Source organism: Callospermophilus lateralis, chromosome 11 (genome assembly GCF_048772815.1).
Source record: "Callospermophilus lateralis isolate mCalLat2 chromosome 11, mCalLat2.hap1, whole genome shotgun sequence".
Lineage (NCBI taxonomy): Eukaryota > Metazoa > Chordata > Mammalia > Rodentia > Sciuridae > Callospermophilus > Callospermophilus lateralis.
Window position 1 is genome coordinate 26,598,880 of NC_135315.1, and position 18,401 is coordinate 26,617,280.

At 37.9% G+C, this 18,401-nt stretch overlaps 1 protein-coding gene across 1 annotated transcript in view; it reads left to right on the plus strand.

The window, feature by feature from the left end:
- Utp18 (UTP18 small subunit processome component) overlaps positions 1-16,342 on the plus strand; it is a 37,254-nt gene extending 20,912 nt beyond the window's left edge. Inside the window, exons 9-14 of the mRNA XM_076871667.1 lie at positions 248-338; positions 1,421-1,544; positions 10,314-10,488; positions 14,000-14,139; positions 15,390-15,428; positions 16,194-16,342. Coding sequence (XP_076727782.1) covers positions 248-338; positions 1,421-1,544; positions 10,314-10,488; positions 14,000-14,139; positions 15,390-15,414 — 555 coding nt within the window. The 3' untranslated portion in view covers positions 15,415-15,428; positions 16,194-16,342. The remainder of the gene's footprint in view (positions 1-247; positions 339-1,420; positions 1,545-10,313; positions 10,489-13,999; positions 14,140-15,389; positions 15,429-16,193) is intronic.
- Positions 16,343-18,401: the final 2,059 nt, after the last annotated feature.

Consider the following 18,401-nt stretch of genomic DNA (forward strand, 5'->3'; position numbering starts at 1 on the left):
CTTGTTTCTTGGATTAGACATTAGTGTAAGAACAGTCTTGAACCTTAACTTGAACACTTAACTGTGTTCTTTAATCTGCATCTGAAGTAGAAGAACTTTGGGAGAAATTGTAGGCAGTTTGGGGAAACCGTAGGATAGGAAAAACAAGTAGGTTCTAGAAAATAATGGACTAGATTGCTTTTGTTCTATACACTATGGTCCTTCCATATACCTTGTAACAGTTGATAATCAGTATTTATTTTTTTAGACCAAAGAACTAATTGGTAGCATGAAGATTAACGGAGGGGTTTCAGCATCCACATTCTCTTCAGATAGTAAGAAAATATATACCTCTTCTGGTAAGTTATATTGATGATACAAGAGAAGCTTTGGATGTGTTTATGTTTCAAATTATCCCAAAAATGTTCCTTTTCAATTTTCTTGTTTTAGTAAGAAAATCATGTTTAGTTTTGGAAATTAATTTTTGTTGGCATTTGCCTTTTCTCTAACCTAGTCATAGTGAGGGATTATCCATTTAGTATGCAGGGCTAATCTGTTTACTTCTGCTTAATCTGCACCCTTATTCCACCCTGGAAAATTTTGTCAAAGAAATAGTAAAAACAGTAAAATTCACTGATTTCTCATTGTGACAAAAAGAATACCTATAGTAGGGCAAACTTTGAAACAGTACCTTCAGAAAACAGAGGGATGAAGAGAGAGAGAAGAACCATCTTTGATGTGAATGTAGGGGTCCTTATAGAAATGTACAGCGACAGAGAAGAGGGTGGTCACCAATATCAAGTGCTATGGGAAAGAGAAATAAAGAATAAGGACTAATTTTGGCCATTAGATGGCCATTTCTATCATGAAAATATTTGTGTTCTCTTATATTTAGTATTCTTTTTATCTTGCCTGCATAATTATAATTTCTTTAAATTATTTATGCTTGTTACTCATGTGTATCATTCCTTAATATTTAAGTGGTAGCATAATTAAGTTATAAATTCTTTCTGATCTGGGTCACTTCATTCTTAATTTTTTTCCTCCATCAAAAAAATTTGGTATCTATATCACCTAGCCTTATGTAGTAGGTATTCGAATGTCTGTTGATTAATGTTTTTTCCCCCTTCATGTTTTTGTTCCAGTAATTTATCTAAGTAGAATACATAAACTTTTTCTGAAAGCTTAGTTGAAACATAGAATTTGTGATCATCCACTTTAAACCAAAAGATAACCTGTTTAAATGAATAATGTTTTTTCTATGTATGTGAATATATAAGAAATATTTTTAGTCTGGGTTTCTAGTGGCAGGAGGAGAGGTCATCATGGGTTTTTATTTGTAGTTCTTTACACTATTAAAGAGAGCCTAAGAGTGGTCAGTTCAGTTGCCTTTCAATTTTACTTAAAATTAATCAAACCCTTCTTTGGCTCTTTCTTTCAGAGGATGGGGAAGTTTATGTTTGGGATGTGAACTCTAGGAAATGCCTTAACAGATTTGTTGATGAAGGCAGTTTACGTGGATTAAGCATCGCTACATCGAGGAATGGACAATATGTGGCTTGTGGGTGAGTAAAGAGTTTTGTAAAACCTAAATCACATTGTGCTAATGAGAAACTGCTTAGGGATTGAATATACTCAGTGGGGAATTAGGAGTTCTGTTTACATCTACTCACTAGTAGGAAATAAGTCATCTCAGGTCAGACTTTTGCTTTGCACTGTCTTCATGTGGGTTTTTTGTTTTTTGTTTTTTTTAGTGTGGATAGACATTATTTGATTTATTTTATTTTTATGTGATACTGAGGATCGAATCCAGTGCCTCACATGTACTAGACAGGCACTGTACCACTGATCCATAACTTCAGTCCTTTCATGCAGTTTTAATACTTATAATGAAGACTATAGTGTTTAAAACTAATATAAATAGTTTATCAGCTTGTTAGCAAAGAAAGTACTAAAAAATTGCCTTAAATTATTGTATAGTTTTCTATATTTGAAATGCCCATTTGATCACATCACATTTTTCTAATATTATTGCCATTGGATTTTAGTGTTAAAGATTTAGCATATTTTCCTTTAGCTATATAGTATAAACCAAAAACATGGTATTTGGAAATTCCATTTGTTAGTATTATAGAAACTTAAAAAATATTACTTAAACACATATCATTGTGTCATTACTAGAAAAAAATGGTTATTACCTTGGTTATTATCTTTTTTTTTTTTTTTTTTAAGATAGGAGAGAGAGAGAGAGAGAATGAGAGAGAATTTTTTAATATTTATTTTTTAGTTTTCGGCGGACACAACATTTTTGTTTGTATGTGGTGCTGAGGATCGAAACCGGGCTGCACGCACGCCAGGCGAGCGCGCTACCGCTTGAGCCACATCCCCAGCCCGGTTATTATCTTTTGATGGCTTAATTCTCCTACTTGATTCTAAAGGTTCAGGATGGAAGAGGAAGGCATTGGATACTTACCAGTGGTTCTAAACTACTTACCAAACTACTAATTGACGTCTGTGGTTCTGTAATTTTGAGAAGCAGTATTTTTTAAAAAAATCTTTCTTAGATTGAACACAATTGAGCCATCAAGAGGTTTTAGTTAAATCCTGCCTATGTTGGGATGTCAAGTGGGTCTGAATGTGCAAAAACAGCATACTCTCTATGTTCACGTCACTCCTTAAAATTGAGGAAACTGCTTGTATATTATCCCTGCCACCAGCTACCTTGAGGCCTGGGAGGAAATGCAAGTAGAACAAGGCTGTGGAACTTGGAGACCAGGCCGGCATCCTGTGGATGTGCGTGGGCGGTAGGATAGTGATGGTTACTTGGCGTTGAGGTACTCTGGTTGGGTCCTCTTCTTTCCTTTGTTACTCTTAGTCAACCTATGCCAAACCTGTAGCAAAATAAATCTCAACTCTACAAATATTTGCCAAAGTAGTGTGTACCATGGCACCAATTCATGATTAGCAGATCTGGGAATAAAGTTTTAAAATGAAGACTAGTGTTTAAAACTAATATAAATAATTTTAAGCAGAACTCGTTTTGCCTCTATGTGGGGCAAGGATAATTGCACAAAAATGACCTCCTTTTAGGGCTGGGGTTATAGCTCAGTGGTAGAGCGCTTGCCTCACATGTGTGAGGCCCTTTGATCCTCCGCACCACATAAAAATAAGTAAATAAAAATAAAGATATTGTGTCCATCTACAACTAAAAAAAAAAAGAAAAAGAAATGACTTCCTTTTAAATTTGTGAAGTCAGTATAGTTAATCTTTTTCTGGTTCTTGCCCTTTCCTTTTTGTGTCACTTTTTATTAATTTCCCATTGAAGGGTCTGAACAGGAAAGAATCTAATACTAGTAGGTTAAACAAATTTAATTTTAGTTGCCTTTCAGCATAATTGGATTCTGATAGGCTTAGCCAAAGACCATTATCAGATACTTATTATTGAACATATAAAGAAGGTCTTTAACCCTTGTTAGAGAAGTTGCTGATGACATTAGGAAGGTAGGGAGAGTTGCTGTTGTGAGAGGAGCCAGGGCAGAGGCAGAAGAAGCTGGATCATGTGACTGCCTGCCTTTCTTCCTTTCTTTCCTAGTGCTGGGGTGGAAACTTCCCATTCTGGCCTCTACTGGGGCATTTTACTTCTTTGATCTTATAGCCCATCTGTTACTGTCACCTTTTCTTATTCCATGTCCTGACTTCATGGATGCTTTCTATTTACAGTTTTGCTCTGGTAAGGAAACTCAGAATATAGTAAATAGGAAACTTCTTTAGTTCATGTTGTCATTTTTTAAATGGCTTTGGTTAATTAAAGATTGCTATATGTTTTTATTCATTAAACAGTAGTGTTGGTACATACTTGGGAAATCATTCTTGTATAGTTCAAGATATAGAACCTTGGGGTAGTAGAGAAATAGGTGACTATGAAAGAGACTGAGGAGGAGAGAAGAATTGATAGGGTTCACTTAAGAATTTGAATGTTTTCAGCTTGTTTGGTTGATATTCTATAGGACAACAGTGGCTGGGGTAGCTCTGGTGGTGGCTTAAACTCTTTTTTTACAAGTCGCTGGAAATAGGCCCTGGGTTCTGTATATGCTATGCAGTGCTTTGCCACTGAATTGCATCTCTAACCTGTGTCTTTTTAAAAAAATTTTTAAAAATTTAAAAAATTTATTTTTAGTTATATGACAGTAGAATGTATTTTGACATATCATATATATATTTATGGTAAATAATTTCCCAATTTTGTGGTTGTGCATGATGTGGAGTTACTTAAACTGGTTGTGTGCTTGTATATGAACATAGGAAAGTTATGTCTGGTTCATTCTACTGTCTTTCTCATTCCCATTCCCGCTCCCTTCTCCACTCTCCGCCCTATTCAACCTGGTGAACTCCCTATGAGTCAGCATTCACAGATGAGAGAGAACATTTAGCCTTTGGTTTTTTTGGGGTTTGAAGTCAAGTAGAGTTCAGGTGTCCCGAGGGATTGAACTATTTCTCAGTCTCTTGTACATTCTGCTGGTATGGTACTACAGTATTCTCCTTCCCTACTTTTTCATTTCACTTAACATGATATTCTCTAACTCCATCAGTTTACCTGCAAAAGTCATAATTTTATTCTTCTTTAAGGCCGAGTAATATTCCATTGTGTGTGTATGCCACATTTTCTTTATTTGTTGAAGGGCATCTAGGTTGGTTCCATAGTTTAGCTATTGTGAATTGAGCTTCTGTAAACACTGAAGCGGCCACATCTCTGTAGTATGCTGATTTTAAGTCCTTTGGGTATACACTGAGGAGTGGGATAACTAGGTCAAATGGTGGTTCCATTCCAAGTTTTCTGAGGTATTTTCATACTGCTTTCCATAGTGGTTGCACCAATTTGCAGTCCCACCAGCAATGTGAGTATAACTTGTACCAACATTTATTGTTACTTGTATTCTTGATAATTGCCATTCTGACTGGAGTGAGATGAAATCTCAGTTTAATTTGTATTTCTCTAATTGCTAGTGATGTTAAACATTTTTTTCATATATTTGTTGACTGATCATATTTCTTCTGTGAAGTATGCAGCCCTGTGTTCTAAAGTCTTCATTTGAGAGGTGACCTTCTTTGGGCCACCTTCACATGTCTACAAAGGAGAAACACACAGCTATGGACAGGGCTGTGCAAAGTGTTCAGGTGTCTCGAGGGATTGAACTGTTTCTCAGTTTGTTGTACATTCTGCTGGTATGGTGCTACAGTATTCTCCTTCCCTACTTTTACATACTATTTTCTTTATCAGTATGCTTCATTGATAATTTGGGCTGGGTACTTTGTTGTTGGGCCTCTCCTGTGCACTGTAGGATGTTTAGCAGCATCCCTAGTCTTTCCCAACTAGGTGTCAGTTCTGTATATTCACCCCCCCAGTTGTGACAATGACATTGAAGTTCCCCAAGAGAGCAAAATTGCCCAATTGATTTCCACTGTTGTATTGTAGTTTGTTTGTTTTTTTTTTTAAATAAATAATTTTATCTGTGGCTTCCATGTGCCCTTTCTATGTCCTTTTAGCTTTGACTCCCACTACCATCAGCATGTGGTGGGTCCTAGTCCCACTAGTCCCACTGATACTGGTGTTGATCAGGATCTGTGGTTGTTGTCAGGGTGGGGTTCTCCCCCTCAGGGTTTAACATCCAAGAAACACCTGCACAAGAGCAGAAAGTTTTATTTATAGGATAGAACCGAGAGACAGAGAGTCCTCTGCAGATCAGAGGAGGGGGGTCCAAGTTGCAAGTGGAAATTGGTGCCTGAGGAAGTAGGGGTGTCCTTCCTTTTGTAGATTTTAGATTTCCTTTGTTCTTATGCTCTATCCTCTTACTTGCCTACAGTGACCCAAAGGTGGGCCAAAAGCTTCAGGATACCGTCAGGTAGGGAGTGGCTCAGGGGGCATTCATTAACTACTCTTTATAGGGAGGAACAGTTCCCTGGAGGCAGGTAACCTTGGAAACAGGATGGAGGAGGGAGAAGGACTTCGGAGATATTAGCATTTTATTCCTTTTCTTTTGAACCAGGCTCCATATTTCTGATCTGACTGATCATTCATTACCTCAATTGACTGTCCTTTTGTTGTGTTAGACCAGGACGCAAGAAAAGACCACTGACTCCAATTAAAATCAAATTAAAGCAAGCTTATTATTTCGACTGGCCGGGCTGCCTTTCCCTCCCCAAATGGTGGGAACAAGACAGCCCCCCAGCTTTCCCGCAATCCAGCTTTATAGCCCAGAAAGTTATACAAAGGGGGGTTACAGATAACAGAACTCTGACAAGCATCACACTAATGGTAGTTTACATTTTTTGCTCGCCCCAACATCAGAATTTTTGAGGACCATTAGAGCCTCAGAGAGGGTCATTGTCTGGCCAGGGAAGGCCAATATTTATGAGGTGTCACTAAAGTTTCAGAGAGGGCTGCTATCTGGTCAGAGAGCCAGGCATGGGTGAGTTCAAGGCACGGGCAGGCATTCCAAGCAGATTCAGAATTTGAAGTAATTTATAGTAAAACCGAAATTATCTTTTTCATGGCTTTGTGGCGAGATTGCTCCCAATTTTAAGAAAAGATCAGGTTGGGTCTATCAGTTGCTCAGCCCCCCTTACCACTGTAAGAGATATTGATCTGGCTAATGGTCTTCTTTCCTGTTTGGGAAGAACTTTGTGTACCAGGACACTTGTGGTTGTAATCTACTAATGGATTGACTGCCTTTGGTTTGGGAGCCCATTTCTATGGGCTATGGTTTGGGTGGGAGAGTGACAGTCACATTGTTCTTTCAGTTAGGAGTTCAAGGGCGAGATAATAAGTATGGCTATTTCTTCCTGTGTTCTTGCTCTTCTTATTTGTTTTCACCTCTCTTCTCCCTTCCCCAGGTTAAGTTTCACCTTTCCACAAAGCTCTTTTGGAACAGCTTCATCTCATATTGCCATATTTGGTTCTGTTGTATCTCTGGCAGTTTTTAATGCAGGTGTACTTTTTTCTAGAATAATTTTTCTGTGATATTATATATTCCTGTGGCACTACCTACTCTACCTACTGCTGGACGTGTGGATATCATTGTATTTAGTAGCTTTTACTAGCATATTAGAATGAGTTATATTCTTTTAGCATAAACTCAACTATAGAAATAAGGTGTATATATCAAAGTAATTAACTTGTGCTATTTTTGTTCCACAAACTTAAGGGATAGTCAAATAAGAATAGGCACTATTTAAGACGTCTCTAATGTTCAGAAGGTAGGATTTGATCTGTGGATTATAACTTTTTGTCCTTAATTAAAATGGATTTAAATCTGTTCTTAGCAAGAAAAGAGATTTAGTATAAAAACAAGTACAACAAATAAATATTTTGATTCAAGTCAAAAAAAAGAAGGAAAAAATGAAATTTGTGTTTGTTGGCTCAGGCTGCTGTAACCAATACCATAGACTGGGGTGGATTATAAATAACAGAAATTAATTAATTAATTTTTGTGGTGCTGGGGATTGAACCCAGTGCATGCAAGGCAAGCACTCTAACAACTGAGCTATATCCCCAGCCCAAAACAACAGAAATTTATTTCTCAACAGTTCCTGTGGACTGGGAGTCTGAGATTAGGATGATAGCATTGTTGGCTTCTAATGAAGGCTCTCTCTCTCTCTCTCTCTCTCTTTTAACAGTTTATTTCTTAGTTTTTTAGGTGGACACAATATCTTTACATTTATGTGGTGCTGAGAATCAAACCCAGTGCATCACGCATGCTAGGCGGGTGTGCCACCACTTGAGCCACATCCCCAGCCCCATGAAGGCTCTCTTTTAAAGTCACAGATGGTTGATTTCTTTCTTTTTTTAAAAAAATATCTATTTATTTATTTATTTTAGTTTTCAATGGACACAACATCTTTGTTTGTATGTGGTGCTGAGGATCGAACCCCGGCCGCACACATGCCAGGCGAGCGCGCTACTGCTTGAGCCACATCCCCAGCCCGGTTGATTTCTTTCTGTTTTTTTATATGGTAGAAAACCAGTGAGGAAGCTCTCTGGCGTCTCTTTATAAGGTCACTCATCCCATCAATGAAGGCTTCACTTTTATGATTTAATTACTTCCTAAAGACCTCGCACCTCCTAATACCATCACATTGGGAGTGTTCGGATTTCAGCATGAATTTGGGGTGTACACACATAGTCCATAACAATTACATAAATTGAAGATATGTAATGTTTTCTTGAGTGGACTACATAGTTCTATTTAAGGAGTTAGTAGTGGTGGCCCATGCTTCTAATCTCAGCTACTTGGGATTGCAAATTCAAGTCCCTCCTGGGCAATTTAGGGAGGCTGTCTCAAAATAAAAATAAAAGGGATGGGGATGTAGCTAGGTGAGAGCCACTCCCCGGTTCAGTTCCCAATACTGAAGAAAAAAAAAAAAGCAGAAAGAACAAAAAACTAGTATCAGATGAGAAAATGTGTATATAAGTAGTTGGATGACTTTAAAGTACTTAATTCTAACATACTATTTGTGTATTGTCTATAATATCAAGTTATAGAATCTTTCATGTAAACTGAATTTGTCTTTTTTGTTGTTCCTGGTTAATTATCAGCAGTCAATAGTATTAAGTGCATAAATTAGGCTGTTTCAGTAGTAGGAATGTGAGTATACTTAGTGGATTGTGTTTCACTCTTGTGAGATTGAGGCTTAATTTCTTGCATTACTCAGGTTTATATTGCAACTAAATTAAGTTTGTGCTATGCTGAATGTGTCCCTTAAAATTCATATGTGGAAACTTAAATGAGAATATTAAGAAGTAGAGCCTTTTAAGAGGCAATTAAGTTATGAGGGTAGATCCCTCAAGGATGGGATTAGTGTTACTGTCCAGGAGTGCTGGGTTTGTTGTCTCCGTTCAACAAAGAATTGAAGAACAGAACACAGAAATAGCAGGCAAGAAGTAGGTTTATTGAAAAGAGAGAGACACAAATAGACTTCTCCGAAGAGAAGGGACCCCAGAGCTGGGAGTCCAGTGGGGGAGTTTTGGCTTGTTTTTTATGGTCTCTGGAATTTCCTCTTCTCCTTACCCCCTCTGCTGACCATGTGTCCTCACTATTATTGATTGGTGCCTCCTCTGTCCACGCTTCTGTTTTAGTTTTTCTGTTGGATTCCCCACTTAGGAGCACAAGTGAAAAAGTGGCTGATTGAGTCCCTGCTTGTGTTCATGAGCACTTTCATCAGGCAGGAAGTTGACCTCATCAGAAGACCCTCTCCATGCTCCTTTGTTCTGGCCCTGCCCCTGACCTCTTCACTGGCCATCTTGCCCTGATTACCTAAGCCCTTCTATATCTTCCTCATTAGGACTTTCATTAAAGGGCTTAGGGAGTAGTTTCAATTCCTTCTGCTGAAGACATATTTCCCCTTGGGAGAATGCAGCAATACAGCTCCATCTTGGAAGTAGCCATCAACCTGTCAGCACCTTAATTTTGGACTTCCTAGCTTCCAAAACTATCAGAAATAATTTTCTATTGTATATAAACTACCCAGTGATAAGTGTTTTGTTATAGTAGCAGATGTAGACTATGACCATTGAGTTAAATATCTGTGAGTTACAAGTACTTTATTCTTGATGCCCAGGGCAATTGGAGTTTGATAATTGAGATAAAAGATGTTTACCCTAAAGTTCTTGCCTGTGAATGATTCTGTTTGTGATATACTAACTTTCGGTCAATAGGATTTACTCTTTTAAAGTTTTGGATATAATTCATTGCTGAATTATATTTATTTAAGTAAACTTGGAGTAAATGATCTTCTATAACCCTTGACTGTAGATACTCCCAAAAAGCAAAACTAAGGTTCCTGCTTTTACTGCTGCTCTTTGTTACTATTTTGGAAGTCCTCATAAATGCAATAGAATAATAAAAGTAAGGAATCATAGGGGAAGGTCAGATATCTTTCACACATTAGAATATTAGGCTATAAGCACTATGAGAATAGTGGTCTTGGTCTCTTTTGTTCACCTTTGCATTCTAAGATTTCAAGTAGTGCCTGACAAAGAGTTGACATTTGGTAAGTATTTATCACATGAAGGAATAAAGGAGATTCTATGCTTTATTGGATTTTCTAGCTAGACCCACACTGAAAGTTGCCAGAGCTGTTAAGAGCTCAGCAGGACCGAAGTAGAACTAACAGAATGTGTCTAGCTTTTGCCTTGCCATGATCTCTTCAGCTGCTAGGTTCTATATAACTTATGAAACATGCAAATGTCAGTTTGTAGGTTGAAATCTATATTCACTTAGGTGATAAAATCCTTTTTATGTGTTTAAAATCTGTTTTATTATCTTTTCTTTTTGCAGTTCTAATTGTGGAGTGGTAAACATATATAATCAAGATTCTTGTCTCCAAGAAGCAAACCCAAAGCCAGTGAAAGCTATAATGAACTTGGTTACTGGTGTTACTTCTCTGGTCTTCAGTCCTACCACAGAAATTTTGGCAATAGCTTCAGAAAAAATGAAAGAAGCAGTGAAATTGGTAATACACCTTTTCTCTTCGTTTTTAGCATTGGTAACTTTAAAATCTGAAGTTCAAAACAGGAAATGCTAACAGGATAGGTCAAGTGTTAGATTATTTTAAAAAGTGACTTTGTTTAGTCACTCTTAAGTTGTTGTCTTGAAATTACTAGTATTATAGCTTTTGGGTGTGCTTGTTGAAATAATGCACAGGAGCCGTATTATATCAGTTCTTTTGGGAAAGCTTGAGCTCTCCATTCTCCATATTTTGTAAGTGGTGGTCTTCATTTTCAGAGGTTTCTTTCAGCATATAAATTACATAATACTTAAGGCAAGCACTTCATACCTCTGCAATTTTCTTTCCATTTCATTTCTTTTTTTTTTTTTGGCACCAGGGATTGAACCCAGGGGTATATTAACCACTGAGCCACATCCCCAGCCCTTTTATTTTTTTATTATTTATTTATCTTTTTAACTTTGAGATAGGATCTTGCTAAGTGCTTAGCAACTTAAACCTCACTAAGTTGCTAAGGCTGGCCTTGAACTCTTGATCCTAAATTGCTGGGATTATAGGCATGTGCCACCATGCCTGACCATTTCTACTTTTTTTTGGCAGTGGTGGGGCAGTGGGGGGTGGTACTGAGGACTGAACTCAGGGGCACTAGGCCACTGAGCCACATCCCTAGCCCTATTTTGTATTTAGAGACAGGGTGTCACTGAGTTGCTACAGTGCCTTGATAAGTTGCTGAGGCTGGCTTTGAACTGGGAATCCTCCTGCCTCAGCCTCCCGAGCTACTGGGATTACGAGCGTACCCCACTGTGCTCAGCCATTTCTACTTTTTAAAGGTCTGTTATTTTAATGGAGTGGAGGCAATTCTCGTGTGTGTGTGTGTATGTATATATTATACATATACACTCACACACATACTTTTTTTTTTTCCTTTTTGGTGTTGGGAATTAAACCTAGGATCTTATATGTTCTAGTCCGGTGCTGTACCAATGAACTGAATTCTTAGATTTTGAAAATGAGTTATGTAAAAATAATGGAATTCAAAAAGCTAGGCCTACCTTCATATTTGATGATTTACTAGAAGAGCTCACTGGACTTGGTATATGGTCATATTTCTGGCTTTACTACACAACTTCAGAGCTCAGCTTAAATGTCACCCCCCTTCTCTGTGAAGTTTTTTAGTCTTCAAACAGAATCAATATTTTCATTTAACAATTATTTGCTCTAGGTGCCAGGTGTAACAGATGGCATAGAACTTTGAATAGCATCATTGCATCATGCTTTTGTTAGTGTACACTGCCAGGTTGTGTTTTATAGACTGCTCTTTTTATCTTGCTTGTTTAACAAAAAGCTTTGTAAACTTTATCAAGTATGAGCTTATATAATAGTATGTCGTTTACAAAGACTTATGAAGAATTCTTCAAAAATTTGAGTCAAATGACAGACCTTCAGAGGATAAATATACAACAGTTTGTAAAGGGCAGAATTGTGATTCTAGATCTTGTATTCTTTCTAGCGTGGCTGTGCAGAGGACTTTATATGACAGAAATGGCAAGGAGGAGGCTCAGCTCCTTCTTATATAGAACAGTGTGGTATATATTGAGATTCTCTGCCTAAGATTTTCTTAAAGGGTTTTGCTGGAAAGAGAGTTTGAAAAAATACAGCATTTGCATTTTTTTTCCTTTCTGTTGAATGAATCATTTGATAAATGAGAAGTTTCCAATTCAAGGCAGCTTTAAAATCCCTGCTCCTCAGTCCCCGCTTATGGGAGTGGCGGTGTACTCGTACATATTAACCTTTTTATCATTTTAATGGTAGTAAATTGTTTTAGAAAACCATGGGATCTATCTCCTGTTGACATAATATATTCTGCAAGATGCACGGTAGTTAGTTCTGCCTAGTTTGCTTCAGTGATCATGACAGCCTTTTTGTTTTTTTATTGTGGCAGAATCACAGAAGGAATTCATTAGTAACAGCCAAATCACATTTTTTAAATGGTAGTCAACCATAATATCTAATGGAAAGAAGCCAAGCATTGCAGCTTCAGAATGCCTCAGTGAAACAGCGTTGGTATCATTAAATGCAATTGCTTATAATGATCCAAACAATTTTGTTATCCCGGCATAAAGCAGTGAATATAAATCTAAGCTACTGCATCAGTAGGAGATGCAGAAGTCAAATTGTTATCATATTTATAATCTCTAATTGTAGTAGAAAGTAGTGGACTTTTCTGTCCAATAAATTAAGAATAAATGAGCTTTTCCTTGTTGAATTTGATCTCTGGACCCTTAACTGCCATGACAGAAGGGGCATTAGAAACCAAAGAAAATTTTAAATTAATGAAGTTGGGTCTTTATGGGTCTCCTTCTTAATTAATAGGTCAGTTATACCTTTTAATACAGGGACCCGAAGAAGATCAGAGCACACTAGAATTCTAGCCAGGTAGGATTGATCATTGGTCTGAGAGAAGAGCACTAGTGCAGAGAGTGAATTCCACGGGCAACATCATGGGAGAAGACACTGAGTCTATAAATTAGGTGAGACTTATCTTACCTGCCTAGGACTGAGGCCCATTTTCTCTGTAAGTAGACTTGAAAGAAAGGGCCAGTGCTCCTTCTCATGCCTAGTCCCGGCTTTGGCTAAACTTTTGGCTCCCTCTACATCATCAGTTCTACTTGATGAGTCTGGTTTTCATGATTCAACTCTCTTTGAGGAGAGATGGCAGAAGGCAAGGAGTTTGTCATGTAGTTGTAAAAGGAAAATTTTATGATATTGAAAGATGTGGTTTGACTTTACCTAGGCTTCAGTTACATACAATCAGGTGTTTGATAATATTTAAGATGTCTATTTCCTGTGATCAGATTTTAGTCAGTTAGCTAGAGCATTAATAGGTACTACTATTGATGTTTCGCTTGAGTTTGTACATTCCTTTATTTGTTCAGCCAACATCTGAATCTTCAGGTACCAGGCTAGATGTCACATGAGTGCTTTCTTCTCTTCCTTAACAATTAATAGACATGAAAAATCAAATTTTGGGGTGGGAATATAGCTCAGTTGGTAGAGTGCTTGCCTCCCAGGCACAAGGCCCTGCGTTCAATCCCTAGCAACACACACACACACACACATACATCTTAATTTTGGACCAGTTTGCTCCATTAAGAGAGAAGTGATGGGAGGGGAGAGGAGGAGAGGGGAGGGGAAGGGGGATAGGAAGAGCAGCAGAATAAAATAGACACTAGTATTGCTGTATGTATATATGTGACTGTATGACCAATGTGATTCTGCAACCTGTGCACTCAGAATAATGAGAAATTATACCTCATTTGATTCAGATGTATGATATATCAAGATCATTGTACTGTCATGTGTAATTAATTAAAACAAATTTAAAAAGAAGAATACTTTTATGTATATGCCAATCAAAACGAACTTTCTGTTCCAGCAAAATGGTAGTGAAAATTAAATTTTAAGAAAGACTAATTTCCAGTTTTTGTAATATAAGGCTTTTTACTACCTCCTGCAGGTTCACCTTCCTTCTTGCACAGTATTTTCTAACTTCCCAGGCACTAAAACAAATATTTCTCACGTTCATACCATGGATTTTTCTCCCAGAGGTGGATACTTTGCTTTGGGGAATGAGAAAGGCAAGGCCCTGATGTATAGGTAGGTATTATGTTTAAAAGTTAGAGATACCTAATAAGCTTCTTTTAAAAATGTGAAGAGATACTATGTATTCCCAGCTCTACAGTTAGGTACAATTTATTGATTGCATAATTAATGTTTGGTCTGACTCTCATCCTTATTATCTTTGTGCATTTTTCTACCATAAAATGTCACTATCAGAAAAGTTTACCTGAGGAATGAGAGAGAGAGTGAGTGAGTGTCTGTGTGTGTGTGTGTGTGTGTGTGTGTGTGTGTGTGGTTCATATAAGCATTTTTCCCTCAATAAGCTGTAGGAAAATTAGCCACTGTAATAATCTTGCCACTTTCTTGGTGCCCTATGTTTAGATTAACCTTTACTGTTTTGACAATGGACCGTTTACCAGATTTAAGTGATCTTTTTAAAAAACACATGTTTACCTGAAGCTGTAAGGAACGATATTAATCACAAAGATATCCCAAAGTTATGTGCTGTGTCCTGGCTTCTTTTCTGAATACAACATTCTTGGCTATAAAACAAGAAGATAGAAAGTCTAATTGCATGATTGCTAGAAGATAATTGGTGATGAGGTAAACTCAAGAGCCTTCAATAGGAATCCTATGACTTAAATCACAATCTCCTTTCCTTATTTCTTGTATTGCTCTTGGAGACTGCATAGAACCCTGTGTTTATGTTTAAATGCTTTAGGGATGGCCTTCAGGGTGAAAAAAAGGAAGAATGTAAATTGGTTTTGAGGGGGGGTAGTAATGAAAAGAGAATGTAGCAAACAGGGTAGATTAAAGTTTTGTTTACCTTGAGAGGAAATAGAGTTATCCAGAGTTAACTCCTCTGGTCTCATTTTAGATGTTTTTGAGTGCTTCTTAGTACAGATTTTATAAAAAGATGCAGATTGCACTTAAAAATTCTTTCCTTTCTTTAAATGGACCCCAGAAGGCATTAGATTTTTCACCAGAGCATAGCTTTCTAGAATCACACTGTTTTTAGCTATATTAGTGAATGAATTTGAATGACAGCACATCTGTTGAGTATGGCTGATCAGGCATTTCGTAGACCTCAGTCTCATGCTTTGGAACAGGTTAATGATTTTACGTAAAGTTTAAGTCAGTAAGAACCTCTAGAATGTTGGCTTGGGGAGTCTGAACCTAACTGCCTTTTTGAGAATGATTACCCATGTTTCTCTGTTCTTCATATGTGCCATTCCATGAGTTAGTGACTGTACTGTGGGTAATTACGTTGTTTTTCTCTTTTTCAGGTTGCACCATTATTCAGACTTCTGAAGAGATTATTTGAAGTAAGAAAATTCTTTTTGATAAATTCTGCAGATTTTTGATAAATTCTGCAAATCGTACCATGTTAGCTAAGCTTTGTTTCTCTGCCCCTTGGTTGCTGCAACTTAGGGGAGTTAGGGTGGCAGTAGATCAGGAACTATCACTGGATTCAGCCTTCCTTGGGAGCCTCTTATCCCCATTGACAACAGTCTCTGTCCTTTTGAGGTCAGATCTCCAATATTGCATTTAGAATTGTCATCAAAATCATAATTACTGAACATGTTTAATCCAGGAAAGAAAATAGGCTTAGCAGAGAGATAGGTATCTGCTAGTTATAGATACTTGATATCTACCTATGGCTTGTATGAACTTAAAGCATCTTACCTGTGTATGCTTCTTGGGAAAGTATTAAGTGGCTTACCCTGTTTCACAGAGCTAGTTAATAGTCATTGTTTTTTTCTGCCCAGTATTTAAAACAGGGCATGCTTCCTTACTCATGGCTTGACCTTCTACCTGATACTGTGACGTTTGCAGTTGGCCTATTCACAGTGGACTATTTGGTGTCCTGTGATATATATGAATGTGGAGGAAGACACTTTGAGAGGAGCGCAGTTAGATTTAATTAGGGGAAAAGGATTTTTAAAGATTGAGGAATTTTGAGCAGCACTTTAGTTGGGAGAGGAAAGCAGTTCAGTTATCTTGCCTCTGAAAGTAATAGTGCCAGTACATGTTGCTTATTGACCAGCAACTCTGAATCAGGTGTATAATTTCTTCTGTTCTTTCTTCAGATCCAATTGAACCACAGAGGAAGCCTGTCCTGATACGTCTTCTCAGAAACTTTCCAGGATGTGTGATAATATATGATAAGTATTTGTGGCGCCAGCTGTGCTTAAGTTAAAAGCAATGTCATAATAAAGAAATGTCAGCTTTTGTTTGAAAATAAGTGTTTGTGGTTCTTACCCACCCCCATACCAGGATGCGTTTCTTTTAGACTAAACACAAAAAGTGGGAAACCCCTGTCTATAGACAAAAATAATACAGGTGGATATTCTTGTACTTCCCTGTGGACCCTGACTGATTTTCAGCAAAAGTTTCTCTGTTCTTCAGGGTATCAGCTACAGTCATTCTGAGGAGTTATGGCAGTCAGTTGGTTTCATTTGAGAGCAGTGAGACCTCATGGGGAGTTTTTAATGTCCAGGGCTTCCAGGGAAGTTGGTTATGGAAATGAAAAGTCTTCTGGGCTTCTTAACTTCAAATCGTTTTCATAGTTACTTGGGGAATGGTTATATAATCACTCCCCTTCTGGAAATGTTCATTATTCAAACATACAAATGATTTCATAATCCTTTAGTTATAATATACCTTGAGTTAGACTAGTCCCTATATTTCTTAGGAAAAATGGGCTCCATATCATTTATATGAGAAGTATTAAAGGGGCTTGGGGGGATGTTGAGAAGTATCAAATAGAAGTCTATAGCTTTCATCCCACTTCCTTATTCAAACATGAAAGAAGTCAGAGTGAAGGAAGGAGGGTTGGTGAAGTAACAGGTCCTGTCTAAATTTATTCAAACAGAAGAGGGCAGGATATCTTCAGGGACTTTTGGGCCTTTCCAGGTCTGCTGGAGATGACCTAGAGCAGTCTGTTAAGTGTGGGTTGCATTTACTTGTTCCAGCGTCTTTCAAAATGAATGTTTTCTATTAGGATGGACTACTGCTATGTAAGTGTAGAGAACATTCCTCTGCCTTCTCCTTTACCAGCAACATTGTCCATAGTAAATAATGCTTAATCAAATTCCTAAAACCAGCTGAGTGGTCCATGCTATTCCCGTCTTGAGCTGCTAGAGGGCAGCATTGGATTAGAATGCTTAGTAACTGAAGTCAAGGTTTTTGATAGACTTTTCCTGCCACTTTTGTCTTTAGCTTAAGCCAAATCATTGCTTGCTTCCGAAATGGACAACAAACCTTATATGTGCTTATTTTGCATATGATTTTCAGGTCCCAGGTTTAAGATTTAGGGCAATTTATCTTTCTAGAGCAAATGATGGAAGCAGAGATGAAATTTTAACTGCATTTTGTTAAAACCTCTAGATGAGTTTTATCCTTTACCTAAAAGCAGAGAATTCCCAGTTCTAATCTCCCAAATAGAGAGATGTGCCATTTGTTCTACGGAGATGCTACAGAGCTCATGTCTTTTAATATTTGTTTTCCCCTCGGTGAAAGGGATTTGAGCCAGGCTCTCATTGCTTCTTACAACCATGGCCAGGCTAATTCTTCAAAGAGATTAGAGCCACAGCCAGGAGCTCCATTACACAATTCTGTATGGGCAGTTACTATGATAGCGTGAATGGCTCAGATTCCTGTCCCCCCACCCCCCACCCCCCCAGGGAGGGTTGGGGAATCATCTTGAGCTGGCAGATGACGTTTTGCTATGTAGAGCCACACAGGATGTATTTGGGTATATTTAGAGTGAAGAATTGACAAATTGAAATCTCTCCTATTCACCTTCTCTTCTCCACCTCCATGAATTTTCAGTGAATGGGGCAGAAGTTTCCTTTTTGCAAAGATTACAGGCTAACAATAATTTGCCTTACTGGATAGAAGTGTTGTGGGGGCGGGGTGAGATTCTGGTTAGGGTCTGTAACCCTTTGAAAGCAGCACAGAATGTTTCTTCACGTGAGAAACAAAGCTACTGTCATTATTTCCCTTTTTTACAGTACTGGGGATTGAACCATGGCCTCAGACATGGTAGACAAGCACTCTACCACTGAGCCACACTCCCAGCCCCATTCTGTTATTATAAACTGAAGAAATGGAGTCTGGGGCAGGAGATGTGGAGAGCAGGTGGAGGACAGCATTTTCCACCCCTGGGGCTGTGCTTGTGCTGACATCAGTTTGTTCGTAGAATCTCATGCAATTCTCATTGTTCCTCTGTAAGGAACTCTAATTTTATAGGGAAGTAAGTTGAGATTTCAAGAGGTTGGGCATCGAATCCTAAA